General features: G+C 47.1%; 1 protein-coding gene across 3 annotated transcripts; it reads left to right on the forward strand.

Annotated features, from left to right (window-relative positions):
- Nucleotides 1–24,313, forward strand: EFEMP2 (EGF containing fibulin extracellular matrix protein 2). 3 transcript variants are annotated; one of them, XM_035099194.2, is made up of 12 exons: nt 1–135; nt 6,629–6,720; nt 8,482–8,530; nt 10,340–10,573; nt 13,570–13,692; nt 14,092–14,208; nt 16,258–16,377; nt 18,752–18,871; nt 19,110–19,236; nt 20,446–20,641; nt 22,262–22,466; nt 23,325–24,312. In XM_035099194.2, the coding sequence occupies exons 2-11, from the start codon at nt 6,637–6,639 to the stop codon at nt 22,421–22,423; spliced, it is 1,332 nt and encodes a 443-aa protein (XP_034955085.1). In that variant the 5' UTR covers nt 1–135; nt 6,629–6,636; the 3' UTR covers nt 22,424–22,466; nt 23,325–24,312. The 3 variants fall into 3 exon arrangements, with proteins under 3 accessions (XP_034955085.1, XP_034955086.1, XP_060125406.1); XM_035099195.2 differs by having other exon boundaries at nt 2–135; nt 6,633–6,720; nt 23,325–24,313; XM_060269423.1 differs by lacking the exon at nt 10,340–10,573 and having other exon boundaries at nt 14–135; nt 23,325–24,313.
- Nucleotides 24,314–24,349: the final 36 nt, after the last annotated feature.

Genomic DNA, 24,349 nt, shown 5'->3' on the forward strand with positions numbered 1-24,349 from the left:
TGGAGAGGGGAGCCAGCGCACAGTCTCCCAGGGAGCCCGCGCCTAACACTTCGCGCTCTGCACGCAGCCGGGGTCGGGGCGCGTTTGCAGAAGGCAAGAGAGGGTGCCGGGGGGTGCCAGGCGGCTGCCAGCGTGGTGAGTGACGGGATGTGGGGTTTGGGGGTGGGGAGGGAAAAGGGGCTGGAGGAAGGAGGAGAAGGCCCGGGCCTGAAAGAGAGAGAGAGAGAGAGAGAGCGCCAGAGGAAAACATCCCTGCGCACTCTCCCAAAGTTGGTGATCCCATCATGGGGAGAGCCCAGATTCATTGCCATGGGAGGTGCCAGGCAGGCCCCCTCTCACTGTGCCAAGCCAAAGATGTTTGAGGAGGGGGAGAGAGAACTGGTGCTTCCTTTGAAAAGTTTCATGGTGCCTTCTTGCCTGGTCGGTATATGCGACAGTGTAGTATCTTGGCTTCTCCGGGGATCGCTTTGCTTGCCCCCTTCCCTCGCCACCCTGTACCCCTCTCTCGTTGGGTGAAGGTGGCGGCTCCGCCTAGGTTTGCTTTGCCCTCCTGAATTGCTTCTGAAATTTTCCTCCGCTCAGGGCCAGCCAGCCTTCCAGGGCTGTCCAGTCCAGCTTCGGAAACCACAGAGTTTCTGGGGGGGGGTACGGAGAGAAAAGCTGAAGGGCTCTGGGTCAATTGCACATGTGAAAAAGTCCAAAATGTCTCTGCTCAGCTGGTGGGGAAGGTTGGCCTCCGATCTGTAGCCTGTGCTAACCAATGTCTTCCTGCGATCTGTAGCTAGTGCTAACCAATGTCTTACCCGTACTATAAATGTATTTAAAGCGATGCCTCCTTAACAGCCAGGGCTTTCCCCAAATAAACCTGGGAACTGTAGTTTTCTAAGAGAGTTGCTAAGAGGCTCCTATTCCCGTCATGGAAATTCAGTTCCGTGCTGTGTATGTCGGTGCAAAACAGCGTTAGGTCCAGATTAGGTCCTCCTGTTTAGAATTTGAATTAAATAAGAAAGTTTGCTGCCAGTGGTGCCTGGTAACACTGACTTGGTAGGGCTGCAATTTTTAACCCTGCTGTTTTCATCACAGTAGGAGGACTTCGTATAGTACTTAGGAATGTGTGCCACATGTATATTAAGATCAGCTTCCTCAAAAATAGGTAACACTGCAAGTGGGGCAGAAGAGAGATAATATAGCAAATCAAAATTGTATTGATTGCTTTTAAAACTGCATTGCTTTCAAAACTGATTTATTTTATTCCTCCCCCCCACCCCCACCCCAAAAGAATATATGATGTAGTAACTGGGCCAGCATCTTGGGAAAAGAGAACAGTTGATATACAACAGACATTGGGGAGTTATATACCATTTATGAATTGCATGTAAGAACAAATCCGTACATTTTGCTGAAACAGAGTGGAGAGGGGGCTCAGCCCACATTCTCTGCCAGGTGCTGTTCTCTGTGTCTCAACCCATGTCTTGGCTCCATGCTAATCTTAAACCAAGCTGCTTATTCGGTTCCTGTTTCAGTGAAAGTTTACATAACCCAGAAACCAAACCCTTCGAGTCATTAGAAGTGGATATAACTTAAGCTCTTAAAATTGGTCGACTTATGGGTTGCAGTGCATTTTCATCAAGCTGTTGTTTAAAAATGCAAACATTTGATGCCATGACAACTGTGGAATAGAGGTAGGCCCCAGTTTTTTCTCCATTTCCATCTTCATTATGGGTTTGCTATTTTTTATAAAAATCATAGAGACAGTAAAGTCTCCTAACCCTCCACTCACCCAGATCAAATGTGTGGTTCTGGAAGGCCAAAGGAGTAAGAGGAAGATTCTGGACAAGGACTCCAAACCACCAGTACCAACACTGATATGTCACTTGTAAGAGCCTATTATGAAAGTGAGTTTTATTCTTAAGATTGGATGATAAAAACAAGAATACACTAAAGGGAATGCCATTTACCTGCTCAGATTTTTGGGGTGTCCACAACTTAGTACCACCCTCATTAATCAAAGAGAGGATGTGTCTCAGCTGGCTGGTCAAATAATATAGCTGTAAATTCGGTAAATCCCATCCACCCTCTAACCAAACAATAAACCATTTTTTCCCCAATTCTCAGAGATTTTTCATCAAAGGGAAATGGATTAATGTTTTTCTGCCAAATCCTAAACCGAGTAGGGGGAATTGATGTATTGAATTACTCCTACATATCCATTGCCAGAAAACTAAACACACGAAAGCTTTTGAAATGTGAGGAACACTTGCTTCCAGTCGCATGCAGTTTTCCTCACTGGAAAAATCAGTTTTATTTTTTTCATTATCCAAAACATTTCCTTTTCTAAATTAAAAGAACAAAGTATTCCAACCAACGAAAATGGTTGTTTCATCTGATCCAGCACGGCTCAGTCCTGAAAATGGGAAGTAATAATCTCTGTTTATATGCAGAAGACATCACACCGGAGCAATCACAATGTACTTTTGCTTTTGCACAGTGTCCACCTTTTTCTCTTGCTCCTGACTCCCTTTGCTCTTTGTCTCCCACCTGCTGACCTGAGCTTTGCAAAAACGCAAAGCTCTTCAGACTTCAGTTCGATGTACATTTCGAGGGGTGAGTGAGTAACCGTTCTCACCTTCTTCTTCTTTCTTCTTTGGCGATCACTCGTAGCCGAGTAAGATTGTCTTCCATAAACACGGTTTTAACAATGGGTCTGTAAGTGACTGTGGAGGCCAATTCTGGATCCACACGTCCTTCCACAGTGGGGACATTGGTTTCCAGGCGGGAGTTGATCACAGTGTGGATTTGCCAAGCGTGCCTTCCTCTTAGTACGTTTCTCCCTTTCATCCTGAGATTGAGTGTCTTCAAAGCCCATGACACCTTTGGTAAAGGCTGTTCTCCAACTGGAGCGCTCGCAAGCCAGTGTTTCCCAGTTGTCGGTGTTTATACTACATTTTTAAAGATTTGCCTTGAGACAGTCTTTAAACCTCTTTTGTTGACCACCAGCATTACGCTTTCCATTTTTAAGTTCGGAATAGAGTACAGTAATTGCTTTGGAAGACGATCCTCAGGCATCCACACAACATGACCAGTCCAATGAAGTTGATGTTGAAGAATCATTGCTTCAGCACTGGTGATCTTTGCTTCTTCCAGTACACTGATAATAGTTCGCCTATCTTCCCAAGTGATGTGTAAAATTTTTCAGAGACACCACTGAATCTTTCGAGGAGTTGGTGATGGCGTTTATAAGTGGTCCATGTTTCACAAGCATATAGTAAGGCTGGTAGTACAATAGCTTGTGAAGTTGGCAGTGGGTGAGGTAGAGGCTTCATGGGCGCCACGAAAAGTCCTGCACCCGTGGGCGCCATCTCTGTGACCCCAGCTAGACGCATTTGTCCCAGACAAATGTGCAGCCTTCGACTTGACGGTGGCGGGAACTCGCTTGCCCTCTGTCCTCATTTGCCCCCAAGGAGACTGTTTCTGGTGACCTGGAACTCCCAAGGCCTCGTCTCTTTGTTGGCACCCATGGAGGTGCCCTCTTCAACCATCGGCACGGCTGCTTTCCTCTGAGAGGCTGGCTGTCGCCTCATCCACCCTTCCTGCGAGACCCGGAGGATGCTTGGCGATGGGTTTTAGCCATGCCCGAGGCAAAACTCAGTGAGTTGGCTGTATTTTAGGTATATATACATTAGCCCAAACAAGGGTTATATTTAGCACTGCCTGGAGACCATTTCTGCCTTGAAGCAACATTCAACACACGGGGCCCTTTCATCTCCTGAAAGAGGTGCATTCCTGCAATAACAAGCCAAGACCCAGACCTGCATTTATTCCTAGCTACTCCTTTGATACTGACTCAATTCTAGTGCTCGGGGGACGGTGCAATTGCAAGTGGGGAGGAGAGCTGTTCTTGCCTTCGGATCCTGTTTGCAGGGCAGGGATGGGGGAGCATGTGATTGGCCCCTGTGCTGGGCTAGATACTGGCGTCTTAGTTAGATGTTTTTAGGTACCAGGCAAAAAACGTTCCTCTTCAACCAGGCCTTTGGCTGATTAATATTCAACAGCCTTTTAAATAAAAAAATTCCTTCAGTAGCACCTTAAAGACCAACTAAGTTTTTATTTTGGTATGAGCTTTCGTGTGCATGCACACTTCTTCAGATACCACACTTCTTCAGAAGTGTGCATGCACACGAAAGCTCATACCAAAATAAAAACTTAGTTGGTCTTTAAGGTGCTACTGAAGGAATTTTTTTATTTTACTTCGATCCAGACCAACACGGCTACCTACCTGTAACCAGCCTTTTAAATGTGTTTGTGGGAGGGGGTTATTGCTATGTTGTTTTAATTGGTTTTTGTTTGTTTGTTGCTTTTCCCTTGTATTCTTATTTTTGAGATCTTTTGATGAAGCGTGGTATATCAGTCAATCAATCAACGATGGGTCTCATCCAGCACTGCTTCTCTTCTTATGCTAGGTTCCCCATCACCTCTCTGATGGAATGTTATCTCTGCCTTGCCAGGTTTTGTTCTGTTTTTAATGAAAGGCTGGAGGAGGCAGAGCTGGATTGGATTCAGGGCCTGGCAGGGAGTCAGGGGCCTGATCCGAGTTGGGGAGGTGACATGCCTGATATCTGCAACATGAAAAGGGACAAACCTTTTGGTCTACGGTTTTTGAAGAAATCAATACAATTTTGAATTGCTATGTTATTCCTCCTGCCCACCTTGCAGTGATACCTGTTTTTGAGGAAGCTGATCTTAAAGTACGTAATAAAGAGCTAATTGTTCTATTTGGGATGGCACAATGGCTCGTTTCTGGAGAGATCCACATGGAGCCAATACTTCTTTTTGGTATTCTGAAGTTTGGGAACTTAACTTCATTTAGAAAAGTTGACCAACAAACTATACATTTCCAGGGGACAATGCGAAAAGGTAGATTTTCAGGGGTTTGGTTTGATTTTATGAAATATGTCACAGTCTGTTACCTCCCTCTGCTTGTTATCAATGGATTCGGTTGAATCAGAAATATATATTTTCCTCTTTTAAGATTAATCCCACCCATGACAGCAGTGGGTTTTATTTTATTTTACCTTTAAAAGTATACCCAGCCTTTTATTCTCATGGTACCAGCCTGATGTGTCGTTGGCATTGTGGTTAGCCTGATAAAGAAACAAAACAAAACAAAGGAGTTGTCTGCTCCAATTCCAGTGCAATAATAAAGAAGGGGGAGTATGAGGGGGCCTTGTCATTGCCCTTCCACGGTTAGTAGCACCTGAACTGCAAATTATGTAGCCCACATTTCACCCTAGTGTGCTCGTAGGCAGGGGATTAATACAGTATTTCAAATGGGTCTGTCAATTATCTCAAACAGACCATTGGCAACAGGTGATTTTTTTTTAAATAAAAAACCCAAGGTTCTGGATTTTCCACGGAAATACTGTAGTAAATTTGAATTAAATGGGGGAGGGAAGTAGAGACTGGTATTTTGATGCCAATGCAGTCGTGTGGGCACTGAACAGCTAGCATGAATGAGGAGAGCACATCTCCTGCAATAAACACCCCTAGTCGCAGCCCTCCTTGCTCCTAAAGGTAAAGGTAAAGGGACCCCTGACCATTAGGTCCAGTCATGACCGACTCTGGGGTTGCGGCGCTTATCTCGCATTATTGGCCAAGGGAGCCAGCGTACAGCTTCCAGGTCATGTGGCCAGCATAACAAAGCCGCTTCTGGCGTGGATTTCTGTTGCCCATTGCATATAAAATTGTTGCCCATGCATATAAAACATTGATCTGCAGATTCTGAAGCCAAGTCTGGATCAAGAAGGTTGCTGTTCTAATCCCTGATGGCTGGGAGCTCCCTGTACTTACTTTTTCTGGGGTACTTCTGGATCCACAGCTCCAGCGGTACCTCTATATTGGACCTCCACTGGAAGCCGCAGGGGGTATTACAGTGGACTTTGCATCATATACTGGCCAATGCACTATAGTAGCTAAGAGACTCTCTAGTCTAGCTCACGGTTTGTCTGGAGAGACAGCATTCTCCCTAGCCACACCCCCTCTCTGCAGGCCACACCCCTCACTGCCCCTGCTTTGCCTCCCCTTTTAGTTCCGACCCACGCTTTTTCCTAGCTGAAAGATAAATTCTGCCTCTTGCTTGCATTGGAGGAAGGAAAGAGCGAGGTCTGTGTGCAGAAACTGGTCTTTCCCAGCCCTCTCTGGCATTGCATGCAAAGCAGGTGCTTGGCCACTGAACTCTGCAGATCTTTTCCTTTAAAATCCCATATTTCAACCCCCCCCCCTTTTCTACTCTACCTTATGAACAGCTCCCGAGAACTCAGAAGCCTGCCTATCCCCATCTCGGGTACAAGCACCTTGAGTTGCTACCTCGGCATAATATCCATCCATTCTTCAGCTTTTCAGTCCCGCTCAGCCCTGTGAATGTTTTCTCTTGGAGAGAGATGCGCTCTGCACATGCACAGAGGCTCTTGGCGTCTCAGGGCTATGGAGAGCAGCCGAAAAGCAGCCGCCCTTTTGGGACATAGAAAGGCGGTCACTTCGCGCCCCACTTTGCGTCTTGCCTACCATTCGGGCAAATAACTGCTGCGTGCTGTCACTGCCCTTAACCCCTAACCGGCCTCCTTTTCCCCAGGCAGAACAATGAGGCCTGTTTCATGTCTCCTCTTGGCAACGCTTCTGAGAGCTGCAGTTTCACAGGAACTGGAGGAACCCGACACTTACACGGTAAATGGCCTGGGCCTCACACCATGCAAGAGTGGATGCTGTGGGGCAGGAGGGGTTCAAGCTGCAAAACAGACATGCAGATGCACACAGAGAGGTGTGCCCAGGGTGGAATTCTTAATGCTGCTCAACTTAGATACCTGAAGGAGCGTCTCCACCCCCATCGTTCTGCCCGGACACTGAGGTCCAGCGCCAAGGGCCTTCTGGTGGTTCCCTCGTTGCGAGAAGCCAAGTTGCAGGGAACCAGGCAGAGGGCCTTCTCGGTAGTGGCACCCGCCTTGTGGAACGCCCTCCCATCAGATGTCAAAGAGAAAAACAGCTACCAGATTTTTAGAAGACATCTGAAGGCAGCCCTGTTTAGGGAGGCTTTTAATCTTTAATCAATTATTTTATTCTTCTGTTGGAAGCCGCCCAGAGTGGCTGGGGAAACCCAGCCAGATGGGAGGGGTATAAATAATAGATTATTATTATTATTAGATGCAAGTGATGCATCCTCATCTGGGGTGGAGCATGACAGGGGCTAGAGAGCCGGCGTGGCGGTGAAAGTGGCGGACTAGGAGAACAGGGGGAACCTGAGTTCAAATCCCCACTTGGCCATGAAGCTCACTGCATCATCTGCCACAGATTTTATCTCTCAACACGGCCTACCTCACAGGGTTGTTATTTGGGTAATATGGAGGGAGGGTGCTACCTTGAGCATCTTGGAGGAAAGGTGGGCTTACAAACGTTACATGTCACAATGTGGAGTGCTTCTGTTTATAGCAGGCATCCCCAAACTGCGGCCCTCCAGATGTTTTGGCCTACAACTCCCATGATCCCTAGCTAACAGGACCAGTGGTCAGGGATGATGGGAATTGTAGTCCAAAACATCTGGAGGGCCGAAGTTTGGGGATGCCTGAAGTTTGGGGGTGCCAGCCCCCGAGCCAGCCATGCCTCCTTCCAGGATGCTCCATTCCATCTTCTTCCCACCCCCAACAGAGTTCCCATAAGCCCTCAATAGTCAGTCAGCATTCTGTGCTATCTGGGTACCTGGACTGCTTCGGAGGCCCCTCATTCCAACCCTTTCCGGTTTTTGTTTTCTAAATATGCTTTTGTAGTTCTGCAAACCTTGAAGTCTGCCCCCCCCCAGCCTGCTGGTCCCTCCCTCTTGGGTATGGGTGAGGCTGTTTTTGCTGCATAAGGGCAACACACTAGGAGCCCTTATTAGTGTATAGGATGATATAATAGTTTGGCACGAAGATGGCCCAAGAATCTCATAGAAGGGGGGGAGCCCTGTGCCCCTTCCTCCAAACCTTTTTTGGGGCACAGGGCTGGGGTGCACAGAACTCTGGATATACAGTAATGCCTCTGAGCAAGCGTAGGCTGGAAAATAGGGGTTCCTGCCCCTTTAATAGTGCACTCGCTGAAATGCCCTGTTTGACACTACTATTAAAGGGGCAGGAGCTCCACCCTATTTTGCCTTAGCAGTGGTGATGGTGGTTTCTAGGTCAGGGTTGTTTCTGGGTTAGAGTTGCACGCATGCCAGGCCTTAGCCCCAGAATACATTTTCGATATGTTCTGTAATACGTTGGCTCTTACTGGCCGCTAAATATTCATGGGTAGACCGGGAAGGAAGAGGGCTTGCAAGCTAGAAGGTGGCGTTTTAAGTGTCTTTGGGCATCCTTCACCGGTTGTCTTGCAGTGTGGCAAAGGGGATGGTAGTCCCCAAGTCTAAGGGCCTGATTGATATCTAACTCTTTCATATATGTCTTCCCTCTGTCCTAGGAGTGCACAGATGGCTACCAGTGGGATGCGGAGAGTCAGCATTGCAAAGGTACAGCCTGGCATTCCAGTTAGCCTTCTTGTTGAGGACAGGAACGGGGAAATTGGGCAGTTTGGGTTTCTTTGGGTTCCTTATTCTTTCCATTTTAAGGTTTTGTGCTTTTTAAAAAAGAAAACTCCTCTTGAAAATTCGTGCACATGCGCGAGGCCAAACTGTGGACCAAAATGTGTGTATTAGGATAAATGCACATGAAATTTTTTTAATAGTTTGCCTTCATACCTGTTGTTTTCTCAGTTAAAGTACAGTAAATTTTTTGCATGCTATCCTCACTTTGGTGCACAGTTTCCCCACCAAACATTTCCCCATGTTTTTTGTGTCCATTCCTTGGTTGGACAACCACAATTTTTTTTAAAAAAAGGGGGTGGGGACTGAATTTTGAGGGACAGTTTGGTTTCAGTTTGCATATTGGCTCAGGAAGTGCAAGTAGAGTGGTGTGCGTGTTAACATGTGAACAGAACAAATCTCTTCCCTGTCCCTGGTTGGGGAAATAATATGCAGTGTGGGAAGAGGGTTGTAGGTCAACCTGGGGTGAGCCTCCCGTCACCTTGCGTGTCTTTGTTGGCATCCTAGTGCCTAGAGACCAAGGATGGGGGAACCTTGGACCCAGGGATCAAATGTGGCCCTGGAGCGCACTCTTGGCTGGCCCTTGGGTCTCTCCCCAGCCACATCCCCTAACTGCCCAGGCTTTCTTGAGTGTTTTTCTCTGGCTTGCATGCTGATGAAGCCTCTTTCTGGCCTGGGTGGAAGCTAGAGAGAGTCTGTAGAAACCAGCCTACTGTGCTGAGGCAAAGTTTACATCTGCAGCCTGCCCACTTTTACCTCTGTCCAACCACTGCTGTCCTGTGGCCCTCAGGAGATTGCCCAGAAGGGAATGTGGCCCTCAGGCTGTGGTACAGGCTGGGTAAGCAGCAGTGTTAAAAGGTCAGATATGGTATATCAGCCAGGAACTAAATGGCTCCTTAAACCAAGGTTTCGATCACCAAAACGGAATTTCTGAAGTCTTATAAAAATGGCTCTTAAAGTCTTATTTTTCAAAGGATGGACTTGACTGTGATGGATTTCTCAGTTAAACATCTGGCTGGTTCAGATGACAGCCTTGAGCAGGCATCCCCAAACTTCGGCCCTCCAGATGTTTTGGACTACAATTCCCATCATCCCTGACCACTGGTCCTCTTAGCTAGGGATCGTGGGAATTGTAGGCAGAAACATCTGGAGGGCCGCAGTTTGGGGATGCCTGACCCTGAGCCTAGGTTAAGAACTTTGAGAGCTTAAAGAAGAAAAGTCCCCTGATCCGAGGAAAGTCCACATATCTATTGGCCTCTTCCGACCTCTTTTTCTTAAAGGCGACTGCTCCTGCTCTGGCTGCACAGAAAAAGCATTTGGGTTCCTGAAATTCAGATAAATATATAACTGATAGAATTCTGCAGGATGCGGTATTAGTGTGTGAAAACAGTCCAGATCAAAGATCTTAGATGGTGGAGATGTCATGCGCCATCCTGGCACCCAGGCATCATCACTTGGTCGGAAGCTAGGTGCAAAATGCGCCTGGCTCCTTGCTAATTTCAAACACTGGTTCTTAAGCGGTGACAGTGGCAAGGAGTTCAGGCATCGCTAGGGTTGTCTTGGCCTAAGGCCTCCACTGAACGTGGAAACAGCGTTGGCTAGGATGTATCCTACAATGAGCAGGAACTGACAAAAGGAAGGAAGGAGCCTGGGTCCCCACCTCCACCCGTCTCCCCCTGATCCTGCCCCCACCTGACTCTGCTCCTTCCTCTTCCTCCCACGCCACCCGCCTGCCAGATGTGAACGAGTGCGAGACCATCCCCCATGCCTGCAAAGGGGAGATGAAGTGCATCAACCATTATGGGGGGTACCTGTGCCTCCCCCGCTCGGCCTCTGTGATCAACGACGTGAACTCCGAAAGGGCCCCTCCCCCCAGCCCCCCCAGGCCCAGGCCCCCCCAGCAGGCCCAGTACTTCGTACAGAACAACTGCCCCCAGGGCTACGAGCCGGACAGACAAGGATCCTGCATGGGTGAGTAGGGTGGCAGCAGCAACCCGGAGGGCGAGGGAGGAGGGAGATCTTAGGGCATCGGGGATGTTTTTAGCCTGGAGGAGAGGAGACTTGAGAGGGGGTACATGATAGCCTTCTTCAGATATCTGAAGGGCTGTTGTCCCATGGAAGATGGAGCAAGCTTGTTTTCCGCTCCTTCAGTGGGTAAGACCCAAACCAACGGATTCAAAATAAAAGAACGGAGATTCCAATTAAACATTAGGAGGGACTTTCTGGCGGTAAGTGCTGTTTGACAGTGGGACGGACACCCTCAGAAGGTGGTGGGCTCTTCTTCTTTCTTTGGCGATCACTCGTAGCCGAGTAAGATTGTCTTCCATAAACACGGTTTTAACAATGAGTCCATAAGTGTCTGTGGGGAGGCCAATTCTGAATACACAAGTCCTTCTACAGTGGGGACATGGGTTTCCGGGCGGGAGTTGATCACGGTGTGGATTTGCCAAGCGTGCCTTCCTCTTTGAACGTTTCTCCCTTGCGTCCTGAGTTCGAGTGTCTTCAAAGCCCATGACACCTTTGGTAAAGGCTGTTCTCCAACTGGAGCGCTCGCAGGACAGAGTTTCCCAATTGTTGGTGTTCGTACTACATTTTTTAAAGATTTGCCTTGAGACAGTCTTTAAACTTCTTGTTGACCACCAGCATTACGCTTTCCATTTTTAAGTTTGGAATAGAGTAGTTGCTTTGGAAGACGATCATCAGGCATCCACACAACATGACCAGACCAACCAAGTTGATGTTGAAGAATCATTGCTTCAACGCTGGTGATCATTGCTTATTCCAGTACACTGAAATTAGTTCACCTGTGTAAAAATTTTCGGAGACACCGTTGATTGAATCTTTCAAGGAGTTGGAGATGGCGTTTATAAGTCACAGCTGTTGTAACATACCGTTGTAACATACCACTTGTTATCATCCGCCTGTTCTGCCATTGAGGACTTCTTTGTCTAGCTCCTTCCCTTTGACCTTACCGCCTTGGGTGACCCTGCTGGGAGTACGAGATTCCCGAGGGCTTCGCTCACAAGGGTCATAGGAACATGCAAGCCCACTCACCACGACAAGGTGATGACCCAGCGAGTAGGTGCGGTCAGGAGCAGCCACAGCTAGGGCACAAGCTGTAAGTGAGCAGTTTGTCAGTTTGGGCCATACATGGAGTTGTCCTTGTTGGGCAAAATACGCACCAACTGAGTGGCAACAGCGGCAGGGTCGACGAAATAACAAAGTCGTCTTCAGTATCTTTGCTTGCTTTTATTTACAATTATATACACCACACTCCTCTACTCCATTCCTCTCATTTCACAATACATCACCACTACCACCACCACCACCATGAACCATTTGGGTAGCTTAAATACAGAATTCAAAATAGTCAATTACCCAGTCACATTACAGTAACCAAACTCTACCTTCAATTATTCAAATTAGCAAAAGCTCACAGGTGTGTTAACATTCAGAACAAGGTTACAAACACACATCTCTGTGTAGCACCATTGACCACATCAGTCTTAAAGGAAAAACCTAACAGTCCTTTCCTCTGAAAAGTCCAGAATCGGAGTCTGTTCTTCTCCATCTTTTTGTCCTCATCATGTGATTCATCTAACAGAAAATCTGCTTGTATCCAGATGCAGAAAATAAGCTCTCCTGCTTGGGATGGGGAACTTGCAGCTAAGAATGGGCGGATCTGTTTGTTTTTGTTTCTTGTTTTTACAGTCTTAAAACCAACTCTCTATATTTCAACATCGATTTGCAATTATTTAAAGAGTCCTTGTTAAAATTTTAAGTGGTGGTGAAATATACTCAGAGTCAAGAGTGAATTTCATGCTCTTTATTCAGCTCATAGTCATCAAGGAGGAGAAGAGAAGACGAATGGCTCTTTTCCCCAAACCATCTGCTTATATACATTATTTACACAATGGGCCTTGCGTGATTGGCTACTTCAGGGCTACACCTGTGGGCCAATTATATTATGGATTGACTTCTGCCTGCAGCCTGATTGGCTGCTCCTACAGGCCAATCAGATAGCAGATTCACTTCTGCCAGCCGCCTGATTGGCTGCTCCAGCAGGCCAATCAGGTTGCGGATTCACTTCCACCTGGAGTTGGATTGGGTAGCTCCCGCTGATTCTGAATCCTATTGTTCTAGGATTCAGCTCAGTACATAACAGGTGGGCTCTCCTTCCTTGGAGGTTTTTAATCAGAGGTTGGATAGGGCCACCTGTCAAGGGTGCTTTAGTTGTTGTTCCTTCATTGCAGGGTTTTGTTCTAGATGACCCTTGGGAGAATCTCTTCCGGCTTTACAATCTTATGCTTCTATGCAGACTGGGGCTCTTTGGGCAGGAAAAAGATGATGTGCAACTTAATTTGAAGTTATTGCAGTGATTTGGCCTATATCTGACACACTGTGGTTTTTTTTTGAAAAAGGGAAGAATTCGAAACCAACAGGACCAGAAGTTCTTAAGGAATTTGATAAATATTCGAAAGACAATTGTAAACAACAGATTACATTAGTAGATTTGCAGGAAGTTTTGTAAGGAGAATGATATTCTACAAGTAATTTAGAATGATGAAAATAGAGTGAGTTATTAAAGTAATAGTGAAATGGGAATTACAAGAAGTTATAGAGTAGGGGAACCTCCAGAAGCGGTTGAAGGAAAGGAAAAAATAATGTACAAAATATGGAAGATTGTTAAATATGTAATGATATATGTAAAAAATCAATAAAATATATTAATAAAATAAAATAAAATGAGCCAGGAGGGGCTGGGTGTTTTTTGGGTGCTGTAGGGCCTTTGGTGAATGGGATTGATTACAGGAAGTGCAAGCAGTGTAGCTGGGTACCCCTTGCCTCTCAACCTCCTCCCTCTGTTTTTGTCTCTCTCTTATTGGGAGCCTGTCCCTTTTCTCCCTCTCCCCCTCCCTTGCTGCGATGCTGGAGCCCCAGCTGTTTTTTCTTTTTGTCCCATTCAGATGTGGACGAATGTGAATACGATTCGCACGACTGCCAGCCGAGCCAGCAATGCATCAACACGCCTGGGGGCTTCCATTGCCAGTGTCCGGACGGCTATCGGAAGATCGGCACAGAGTGTGTGGGTCAGTGCGCCTGAGGACTGCGCCCGTGGGGTGGTCCTCGGTTTCTGCCGGGGAGTGTGCCTTCATATTGGGCTGCATGCAATGCAATGGGGCTCCGAAAGGAATGAAACACTGCAACAAAATATTGCAGTGCAGAGGGCCGGCCAGCCTCTTCCTGTATATTCCATTTCATTCCCTCTGCCCCTGTCTTGTTTTCCATTCCCCCTCTGCACCAACACTCATTGGGCATTCTACAGCCAATCTGCCTGCTCAGTCCTCATCCTCCCGCCCTTGAGTTTCTCCCGGCCAAAAAAGATTTCTTGCAGTTCTTCTGGGTAGGGACTCTGTTCATGCTCAGAGTGCACAGGTGGGAGGGGGTCAGAGCTTCTGAGGATTCCCTCTCCTTTCTCCCACTTGCAGACATTGATGAATGCCGCTATCGCTATTGCCAGCACCGCTGCGTCAACTCCCCAGGCTCGTTCTCCTGCCAGTGCGAACCTGGTTTCCAGCTGGCCAGCAACAACCGCTCGTGTGTCGGTAAGCAGGGAATGTCCTTGCCCTGCCCTGGTCTCTCGCAGGTCTTCGATGCCATATAAACCCTGGTAGAGATGGCCACTTGCCCTATTGGAGAGTTGCCGTTCCTTGAAAATCCTGCCAAATGTTGGGGAGGGAAAGAACACAAGGTTCATGTTCAGAAGGTCCCCTGTTCAAAGTACCAGGCAGCACGTGATGGGCAAGACCCTTCCTTGCTTGAGATCCTGGGGAGCTGCTACCAGTCAGAGCAGGTGGTATTGGGCTAGGTGGACTGCTAGCCTGATCTGGGCTGTGGCTTGGCAGTCAAAGATCTGCTTTGCATGCAGAAGGTTCAATGCCTGGTGGCATCTTCAGGTAGGACTGGGAGACACTCTTGCTTGAAACTCTGGGGAGCTGCTGCCAGTCGGTGTAGAAAACACTGAGCTAGATGGGCAAAACACCTGATTCTGTATAAGGCAGCTTTCTGAATTCTAAGGATTTGCTCACTGGCAGGAGGATGATTTCAGTCTCCAGCATCTGCAGTTAGAAAGGATCAGGTCCCAGCTAATGGGAATGACCTCTCTCTCCCTGGGACCTTGAGAGCTGCTGCCAGTCAGAGTGGACAGTATAAGGGTTGGGTGGACACGTTGCCTGTCCTCATAGAAGGCAGCTTCCCTGTGTTCCTAAGAGGAAACGGCAGAGGCAAAGGAGGGAATGAATGTGGCTATACCACCTGCTTAACCTTGGTTACAGTCAGGCTCAGGAGGGGTGGAGGACCGAAATAGGCCTGCAAGGACTCCCCATTTCGCCTGCTGGATCATTTTGACCAAGCTCTGCTTACCTGCTCAGGTAAAGATGAAGCAGGGCCAGAAGAAAACAAATTGCTTTACATGGAATCTAGCTTTCCATTTAGCTCAGTATTGTATGCACTGACTGGCAGCAGCTCTCCAGAATTTCAAACAGGGCTTTCCCCCCCCTTGCGCCGCTATACTTGGAGAAGCTGCAAGGGATTGAAACACAGAACCATAGAATCACAGAATTATAGAGTTGGAAGGGACTTTCAAGGGTCATCTAGTCCTTGCCATGAAGAAATTGCAGCTCAAGAAGCCCTGGCAGGTGGCCACCCAACCTCTGCTTAAAAACCTCCAAGGAAGGAGAGCCCACCACCTTCCGAGGTCACAGAACAATAGATACGCAAAGTTGGAAGGGATCCTCAAGCGTCCTCTAGCCCACCCCCTCCAAAATGCTGGACCTTCTGCATGCAAAGCAGTTGTTCTACCCCTTAGCTACCCCTCTTCCTCATCAGGGTCTTTGCAGGCACTGGCCATGGGTTGCATCACTTTGCAAGCACCAGCAGTCAGCCAAAGGCTTCTCAGAAAATCTGGATGTTGCGGAAGGATTTGAAGGAGGTAGTGTCCTGGGAGGAAGTTGCAGGATTGAAGGGTAAAAAGGGGAGTGAGGGAGATGGCCTGGAAACCCTTGAAGGGAACAGGAGACCTCCTGATAGCTTGGGGCTTGCTTGTCGACAAGCCGTAAGAGGAAAACGCTTATCCCAGGGTGTTGACCTTTGAAGCCCTAAACGGCCTTGGCCCAGTATACCTGAAGGAATGTCTCCACCCCCATCGTTCTGCCCGGACACTGAGATCCAGCTCCAAGGGCCTTCTGGCGGTTCCCTCACTGCGAGAAGCAAAGCTACAGGGAACCAGGCAGAGGGCCTTCTCGGTAGTGGCACCCGCCCTGTGGAACGCCCTCCCACCAGATGTCAAAGACATAAATAACTACCCGATATTTAGAAGACATCTGAAGGCAGCCCCTGTTCAGGGAAGTTTTTAATGTGTGACATTTTAATGTATTCTAAATTTTTGTTGGAAACCGCCCAGAGTGGCTGGGGAAACCCAGCCAGATGGACTGGGTACAAATAAAAAATGTTGTTGTTGTTGTTGTTGTTGTTATTATTATTATATAAAAGGTGTGTGTTCCCTGTATGCCCTAAAAATGCACAACCACCGCCAGCCGTTTCCACCTGACAATGGCATCTCAACCCCGCTTAAGCTTTTGCAACCTCTCCTCCAGATGTGAACGAGTGCGAGATGGGGGCCCCCTGCAAGCAGCGCTGCTTCAACACGTACGGGACGTTCATCTGCCGCTGCAACCAGGGTTACGAGCTGGACCAGGACGGCTTCACCTGCAACGGTAGGTGACTCTGTCTCCGCCCCATTTCTCCGCCTCTGCCCCTCCTGCTCCAGAGTTCTCCAACCTCAGGTTCCACGGATGTTGTTAGACTACAACTCCCATCATCCACAGCCGTCTTAGATCTTAGGCTTCTGATGGCATGAAACCCAAAGTGATCTTGGCACAGCGGGATTCCCAAATCCTGAGACTTGACACACTGCCCAGTTATGGAACGTCATTAAGAGCAGATAAGGAAGAGGGCAACATGGTACCCTGTTTCTCATATTTTAAGACATACCCATAAAATAAGCCATAGCAGGATTTTTAAGCATTCAAGGAATATAAGACATACCCCAAAAATAAGACATAGTGATAGGCACAGCAGCAATGCCGGCCGCGGCAGGAGGAGAAGGAAAAAAATAAGACATCCCTTGAAAATAAGCCATAGTGTGTTTTTTTGAGGAAAAAATAAATATAAGACATGTCTTATAATATGAGAAACACGGTAGCAGCAGAAATCCTTTCTGTTGGGGAGAATTCAGACTGAAACTCCCAGGTGTCAGAAAAGGTTATTTATGTATGCCACTACTGCGGCCCGCGTTTTGTTAGCCCCAAAATGGAAAACGAGCAAGGTCCCAACCGAAGAAGAATGGCAACTTAAGTTGACAGAATATGCACAACTTGTAGACCTAACGTATAGAATAAGAGAACAAGAAGAATATAGGTTTAGAGAAGATTGGAAAATGTTTATTGAATATATGGGAAATAACTGTGTACAGCTGAAAATGCTGGCGGCATTAAGATAAATTCGACAGTGTAAATAAGTTTTGATGGAGGCAATAATTCTTGTAAAATATGCAGGGATTTATGATATGTAAAATGAACCATTGAATGAGAAGGGAAGTCACTGATAATCTTAAAGATGTAAAAATGAGTACTTTAAATTGTAAAACTGAAGGTCCAAATTCCAAATAGAAGTGCTAGAAGGCAAAACAAAGCTTCTGTCAAAAATGTATAATTTGTTATTAGAATGGTATACGAAAGATGAGTTGACAAAAGAAGTGATGATCAAGTGGGCAAAAGATTTTGGGCATAATATTGATTATGACGCGTGGTTGAAATTATGGACTCAAACTTTGAGATTTACAGCATGTACTGCTTTGAAAGAAAATGTGTATAAGATGATGTATAGATGGTATTTAACACCAGTTAAATTAGCCAAAATGTATAGAATGAGTGACAAAACTTGCTGGAAATGCAAAGAGAGAGACGGTGAATTTTATCATATGTGGTGGACATGCGATAAGGTAAAAAGATTTTGGGAGATGTTATATAATGAGTTGAAAAAGATGTTTAGATATACTTTCCCAAAAAAACCTGAAGCATTTTTACTAGGAATAATGGGAGGAGAGATTAGAAAAGAAGATCAAGTATTGTTTATGTATGCGACAACCGCGGCTAGGACTTTGTTAGCCCAAAAATGGAAATTACAAGAACTTCCAACGATTGAGGAGTGGCAGATCAAAATGATGGACTATGCTGAACTCGCAAGGATGACTTGCAAGATCCGCGACCAGGGGGAGACAAGGTTTCAAAAAGACTGGAGTAATTATGTGGATTATATGGAGAAAAACTGTAGATCTTTAAAAACACTTGCAGGATTGAAACAAATCCTACGAATTGACCAAACAGTCAAAAAGGAACTGCAAAAATGTAGTCAACAAGAAACCCGCATGAAGGGAGGGGGGGAAGTCGTAGCTCGGCAGAGCAAAATGTTAGATGAAAATTTATAATGTTGTGTATAAAAGAATGTTTTTTTATTATTATTATTTTAATTGGATAAATTGGAAATTGAATAAAAATTTATTTAAAAAAAATTAAATTGTAAAACTGAAAATTTAATAAAAATTATATATGTGTGAGTACACACACACACACACACAGAGTATATATATGTATACACACATACACATAATTTTTATTAAATTTTCTGTATGTATATGTATGTGTGTGTGTGTGTGTGTATGGATACTCACACATATATGATTTTTATTAAATTTTCTGTGTGTATAGTAGCAGCAGAAATCTCGAAAGCAATAATAATAATAACAACAACAATAATAATTTATTATTTATACTCCGTCCATCTGGCTGGGTTTCCCCAGCCACTCTGGGCAGCTTCCAACAGAAAAATAAAATAAAATAATCGATTAAACATTAAAAGCCTCCCTAAACAGGGCTGCCTTCAGATGTCTTCTAAAAATCTGGTAGCTGTTTTTCTCTTTGACATCTGATGGGAGGGCGTTCCACAGGGCGGGTGCCACTACCGAGAAGGCCCTCGGCCTAGTTCCCAGTGACTTCAGAACCTGTCCTAAATATTCTCCCTCCTTTCCAGATATTGACGAGTGTAGCTACTCCACCTATCTGTGCCAATTCCAGTGTGTCAACGAGCCAGGACACTTCTCTTGCGCCTGCCCCCAGGGCTACCAGCAGCTGAGCACACGCCTTTGCCAAGGTAAGTGTGCCCTCTGGCGCCTGAGCAGTTGTATATAGAATCCTAAGTTGTTTGTGCGAGGATGTTAGACACAGGTCAGGCCCCTTGCGTGCCTTTAGCTAGGGGTGCCACTCAATTGAAAACATGTTAATTGATAGACTGGCTCCCTGCTAGTGGAATGATATCCCTAGAGAAGCATGCCTGCTACCGTGTTACTTATTCATTTACTCCCTCTCCTCCTTCCCCTCTACAACCCTAGACATTAACGAGTGTGAGACGGGGGCCTTCGAATGCACAGAGTCCCAGAATTGCATCAACTTTCACGGTGGGTACCGCTGCGTGGAGAAGAACAGCTGCCAGGAACCATATGTGCAAGTCTCTGAAAAGTGAGTCTGGGCAGGTCGGGTGGGGTGGGGGGGCGGGAAGGGGAGCGAGAGAGAAAGACTACCCCAGACCCGAACAATAGCAAAATCAACATGTATTTCTGTAGCAAGTCCTGGGAAACGGCCCTTGCTTGTATAGTTCGAGGGAAAGAAGTATTATGCATGATACTTTTTTTTTTAAAGCGCTATTGGTTTTGAAAGCAAAATGAAGCCTCCGCGTCTAGAGGCAGTCTACCAGATGTATGGGTGAAATTACAAGGCTAGGCTGTTGGCCTCATACCATAAATAGGAGATCAGGGTTAGCGTCACCACCCAGACGCAACTGAGCGGATTCTGTACTCTGCTTTCTTAGGAACAAAGCAGGATTCCTTATTTGCACAAGTGGAGCCTGCGACAAAAAGTTGCAGCGGCATGGAGTGCCCCCCCCCCCGTGCGGCATAGCCTCCATCACAGCCATTAGCCTTTGAAACCCTCTGTGAATTGGGTTGATGCTCTTTTGAAGCCATCCAAGTTGGTGGCCATCACTACCTGTGGAGCAAGTTCCACGGTTTGGCGATGTGCTGTGTGAAAGGCTTCCTTTGGTCTCTCCCGAATCTTTCGACATTCGGCTCCCCTGGAGGTCCACAAGTGTTCCGAGAGGAGGAAAACGTTTCTCTGCCCGCTTTCTCCATGCCGTGCGTGAAACTTCCACCGTGTCAACTCTTACTCGCCGTTTCTCTAAAATCGGAAATGCTGCAACCTTTTGCTCTTGGCGGAGTCGCTCCTTCCCCTTCACCATTCTGGTTTCGCTTTTCTGAACCATTCCCAACAGTAGCTCAGTCAGTAAGGGCATGAGATTATTAATCTCAGGGCCGTGAGTTTGAGTCCCAATGTTGGGCGAAAAGGAATCTGCATTGCAGGGGGTTGGACTGGATGACCCTCGTGGTCCCTCCTAACTCTATGATTCTGTGGCACTGCCAGTTCAAACCCCGTGAAGGTATATGTGAAATTAATGGGTTTTTTTGCCCTGCCGTGCATCACTTTACACTTGCTTACACTGAATTGTGCCTCTCATTTCACCGGCCATTTGCTTAGTTTGGAGAGGTGCTTTTGGAGCTCTTTCACAATCTCTCTTTGTTTTGACAACCCTGAACAATTCAGTGCCATCGGTAAGCTTGGCCACCTCACTGTCCTCCACCCACCCTCCCATAACCCAATTTGTTTCCGCTGTAGCCGCTGCCTCTGCCCGGCCACGAACCCGCTCTGCCGCGATAACCCGTCCTCCATCGTCCACCGATACATGAGTATCACGGCTGACCGAACTGTGCCCTCTGACATATTCCAGATCCAGGCCACAAGCGTCTACCCTGGCGCCTATAACACGTTCCAGATCCGCTCGGGCAACGAACAAGGAGAATTCTATATCCGGGTGAGTCCCGCTTCTCAGCAGCAGCCAATCGGAGTGGCCCCTGCCCACGGCCGCCATCTTAACCGTTGATCTGTTATTACATATATATTCTAACATTTCTTTTGTGCAGTAAGCCAGCACCTCCACACACCTCTCTCTGTCCAGGGAAACAAGAGGGAAGATCAGAATTCATGGGCACATTCCACCCAAGGAGGGTGAGGGATGTGGTCAACGAAAGAGTCCGAAGGGCCAGACAGAAGTGCCATTAAAATTCCACTCAATATTGATCCGGAGTAGATTCCAATGTATAGTTAGCAGAGTAAAAACTTAAACTGGTTGCAGGATTCCCCCAAAATAGACCAGAGGCAATTGTATTTCATCTGGCAGAGCTTTACTGCTACTGAAGGCAAACGAGCATAATGGTCACAAATCCAATACATTCAGGATTGGCACTGTTCACAAGAAATCCAGTCGCAGCAGACTTAACTTAAACTTACAATAATTCTAAAACCTTAACACTAAGCATACTACAGTGGTACCTCGGTTTATGAACACAATTGGTTCCGGAAGTCTGTTCATAAACTGAAGCAAACTTTCCCATTGAAAGTAATGGAAAGTGAATTAATCCGTTCCAGACGGTTCACAGAGTACTTAAACTGAAGCGTTCATAAACTGAAGCGAACTTTCCCATTGAAAGTAATGGAAAGTGGATTAATCCGTTCCAGACGGGTCCGCGGAGTACTCAACCTGAAGCGTACTTAACCCGAAGCATGGGTGTAATTGGTTCCGGAAGTCTGTTCATAAACTGAAGCAAACTTTCCCATTGAAAGTAATGGAAAGTGAATTAATCTGTTCCAGATGGGTCCGCAGCGTTCATAAACCGAAAAGACATAAACCGAGGTGTTCATAAACCGAGGTTCCACTGTATGTACAGAACACAACACCAGAAGGAAAAGAGATAGAAAGAGAAAGTGAAACCCAGGCTTCTTCTGGCCCTACTTTTATTGTCAGCATGACCTAGACCAGGGGTTCCCAAACTAAGGCCCGGGGGCCAGATGCGGCCCAATCGCCTTCTAAATCCAGCCCGCGGACAGTCCGGGAATCAGCATGTTTTCACATGAGTAGAATTTGTCCTTTTATTTAAAATGCATCTCTGGGTTATTTGTGGGGCATAGGAATTTGTTCACCCCCCCCCAAAAAAAAATATAGTCCGGCCCCCCACAAGGGATAGTGGACCGGCCCCCTGCTGAAAAAGTTTGCTGACCCCTGACCTAGACAGAAAGAGATAAGAGAACTAGTTTAAGCCAGCTGTACTCAGCTTCTCTGAAGGAATAACCCAAACATGCTTGTTTCTTTCACGCACAGAAGCTTCCAGAACCCTCTTGAGTTAAGTAGAATAGGAAAGATCTCTACACATCAGATCAATGCACTAAGAAATGCAAACTGATGACAAGTGCCATTTGGCCCTGGGGCCTGAGGTCCCCCACCCCTGCCCTGGACCCTGTAAGTGGGAAGGCTATGTCCATTTCAAAAAGCTCCTGACCCGAACAGCTACCAGGCCCATCTCGAACAGACTCGGCCCTGGCTCGGCATTCTCCCTCTCTCTTCCCCCAAGGCTCACCCTCCTTTTCTTCCCCACAGCAAATCAACAACATAAGCGCCATGCTGGTCTTGGCCCGGCCAGTGACAGGGCCCCATGAGTTTGTCCTGGATTTGGAGATGGTCACCATGAACACCCTGATGAGCTACCGTTCCAGCTCGGTGTTGCGGCTCACTGTCTTCGTGGGAGCCTATTCGTTCTAGCCAAGCAGCAGCACTTCCCCTTGCCTGGCTGAGGAGGGGAGGGGTAAGTCTGGCTTTTGGAGTGGGCGGATGAATTTTCCTCCATCCTAGGAATGGGAGGGGGGGAAGAGAGCTGACCCATGTGTGGGTAAGTAATGAAATAATCGGCAGGACCCCTAGATTCAAAAATGTGGGGTTTTACACACACTCTAGTGGGAGAGAGCCACCAGCAGAGATTAGAAGAGTCTCAAAATTAAGCAGGAGTATAGCATGGGAATAATGGGCTGTTAGACTCTTTTATATATCCTGTTCAGTTTGCTAACAGCCCTTCCCTTTACCCCTCCGGCAATGAACAGACCCCCATACTGCTAAGTAAGTTTAAAATGCTTTCCTTACAAAATCCAAAGGTCTGATTCATGCTTTGTTCCATGCAACAGCAAGGAACACACATGTAGAATACCGTTGGGTACAAAATGCAGAAGATAGTTTCAAGCATGCGGTCTTAGCTTGGAGCACATCCTTCCTGGTTGGTTACATGGCACAAAGAGAGTGGGGAAAGGAAGAGAAGCTTCACTTCTTCCCTCATCGGAGGTGAGGGTGTGTGGCTTAAGTGAGTCTAGGAACCCAGCTCTCTGGTCTTAACCCCTTCCTGCACTAACTAACACCCTGCCTGAAGCCCTGTAGAGCTGCTGCTTAAAAGCACTCTTCATAATACTTCAGAGATTCCAGATGTGAGCCAGTAATAGCAAGGAAATTCTGTGCTTTCAAGTTCAGGCCTGGGTCCAGCTCACAGCAACAACCAGTTCTTATGGAGGGGGCACCATAGGTTGGAGCACACCGCTTCCCCACCCCTGAGATCTTCTATATTGCAGGGAAAGGTGCAATGCATGGTTACATTCTCTTCTTCCTCTCTCCGTTCCAGAAACATCTGCTGGGTTGGGCTGTGTAAGAGAGGAACCGAGAGGCAAGAAGCCACGACCCCAGCGGCCAGGGAAGGGATCTATCATGGCCTTGCGTCTTCCCCGACCCCCAAGAAGCACCCATCGTCACAACTGGATGAAGAAGGACCAGAGCTGCGACTGGGGGGCCAGAGCTGTGGCTTCAAAGATGAGCGCCACCCTTTGAGCCACCACCCTGCCCGGCAGTGGGACTCGTTCCCCCTCCTACCACTGCCCCCCTGCATCTCGGAGCACAGAGGGGCCTCCAGAGCCACGCAGCAAGGCTCTGTGTTTGTTTTCTGCTTAACAGAGTGAGGGAGAGAAAGACAAAACAAAAATTAGTAAAATGATTTTTTTGTGTGTGAAAAGGAAATGATTCAAATGTGTGTCTGGATGCTTCCCAAATGGACCAAGTGCTCCCGAATCTTTGGGGAATAAGCATTGTCCTTTCAGCCTCTTCAAGGCTCCCCAGCAGGTAGGAAGGCTTTCCCAGCCAGACACCCATCCTAGATGCTGGAGCTGGTCTACCCCACCTCCAAAAGGATATTGTACTGCTAGGAAAGGTTGGAGCAGCTCCCATACGAGGAAAGGCTAGAACATTCTGGGCTTCTTAGCTTAGAAGAAAGGTGAGTAATTGGAGACACGATACGTAACGCCTGGTGTTGGGCAAGTGAATGGGGAGATCTTTTTTCTCCTCTCATGATACTAGAACCCAACGGGGGTCCATCCAGGGAAGCTGAATGTTGCAAGAATTAGGACAGACAAAAGGCCGTCCTTCGCAATGGACATAGCTAAACGGTGGGAATTTGCCTACACAAGTCATAGTGATGGCCACTGACTTTAAAAGGGGGGTGGGTGTCAAGAGAAGTTCATGGAGGACAAGACTGTATTGTCCCTCCAATATCAGAAGGCAGCCCTTCTCACAAGCAGGAGAGAGCGCTACTGAACGAGTCACCGCAGCCGAAGAGCTATAACTGGAACCTCAATCATACCAACTTAGCTGGGGTTT

This window comes from Zootoca vivipara, chromosome 17 (genome assembly GCF_963506605.1).
Source record: "Zootoca vivipara chromosome 17, rZooViv1.1, whole genome shotgun sequence".
Lineage (NCBI taxonomy): Eukaryota > Metazoa > Chordata > Lepidosauria > Squamata > Lacertidae > Zootoca > Zootoca vivipara.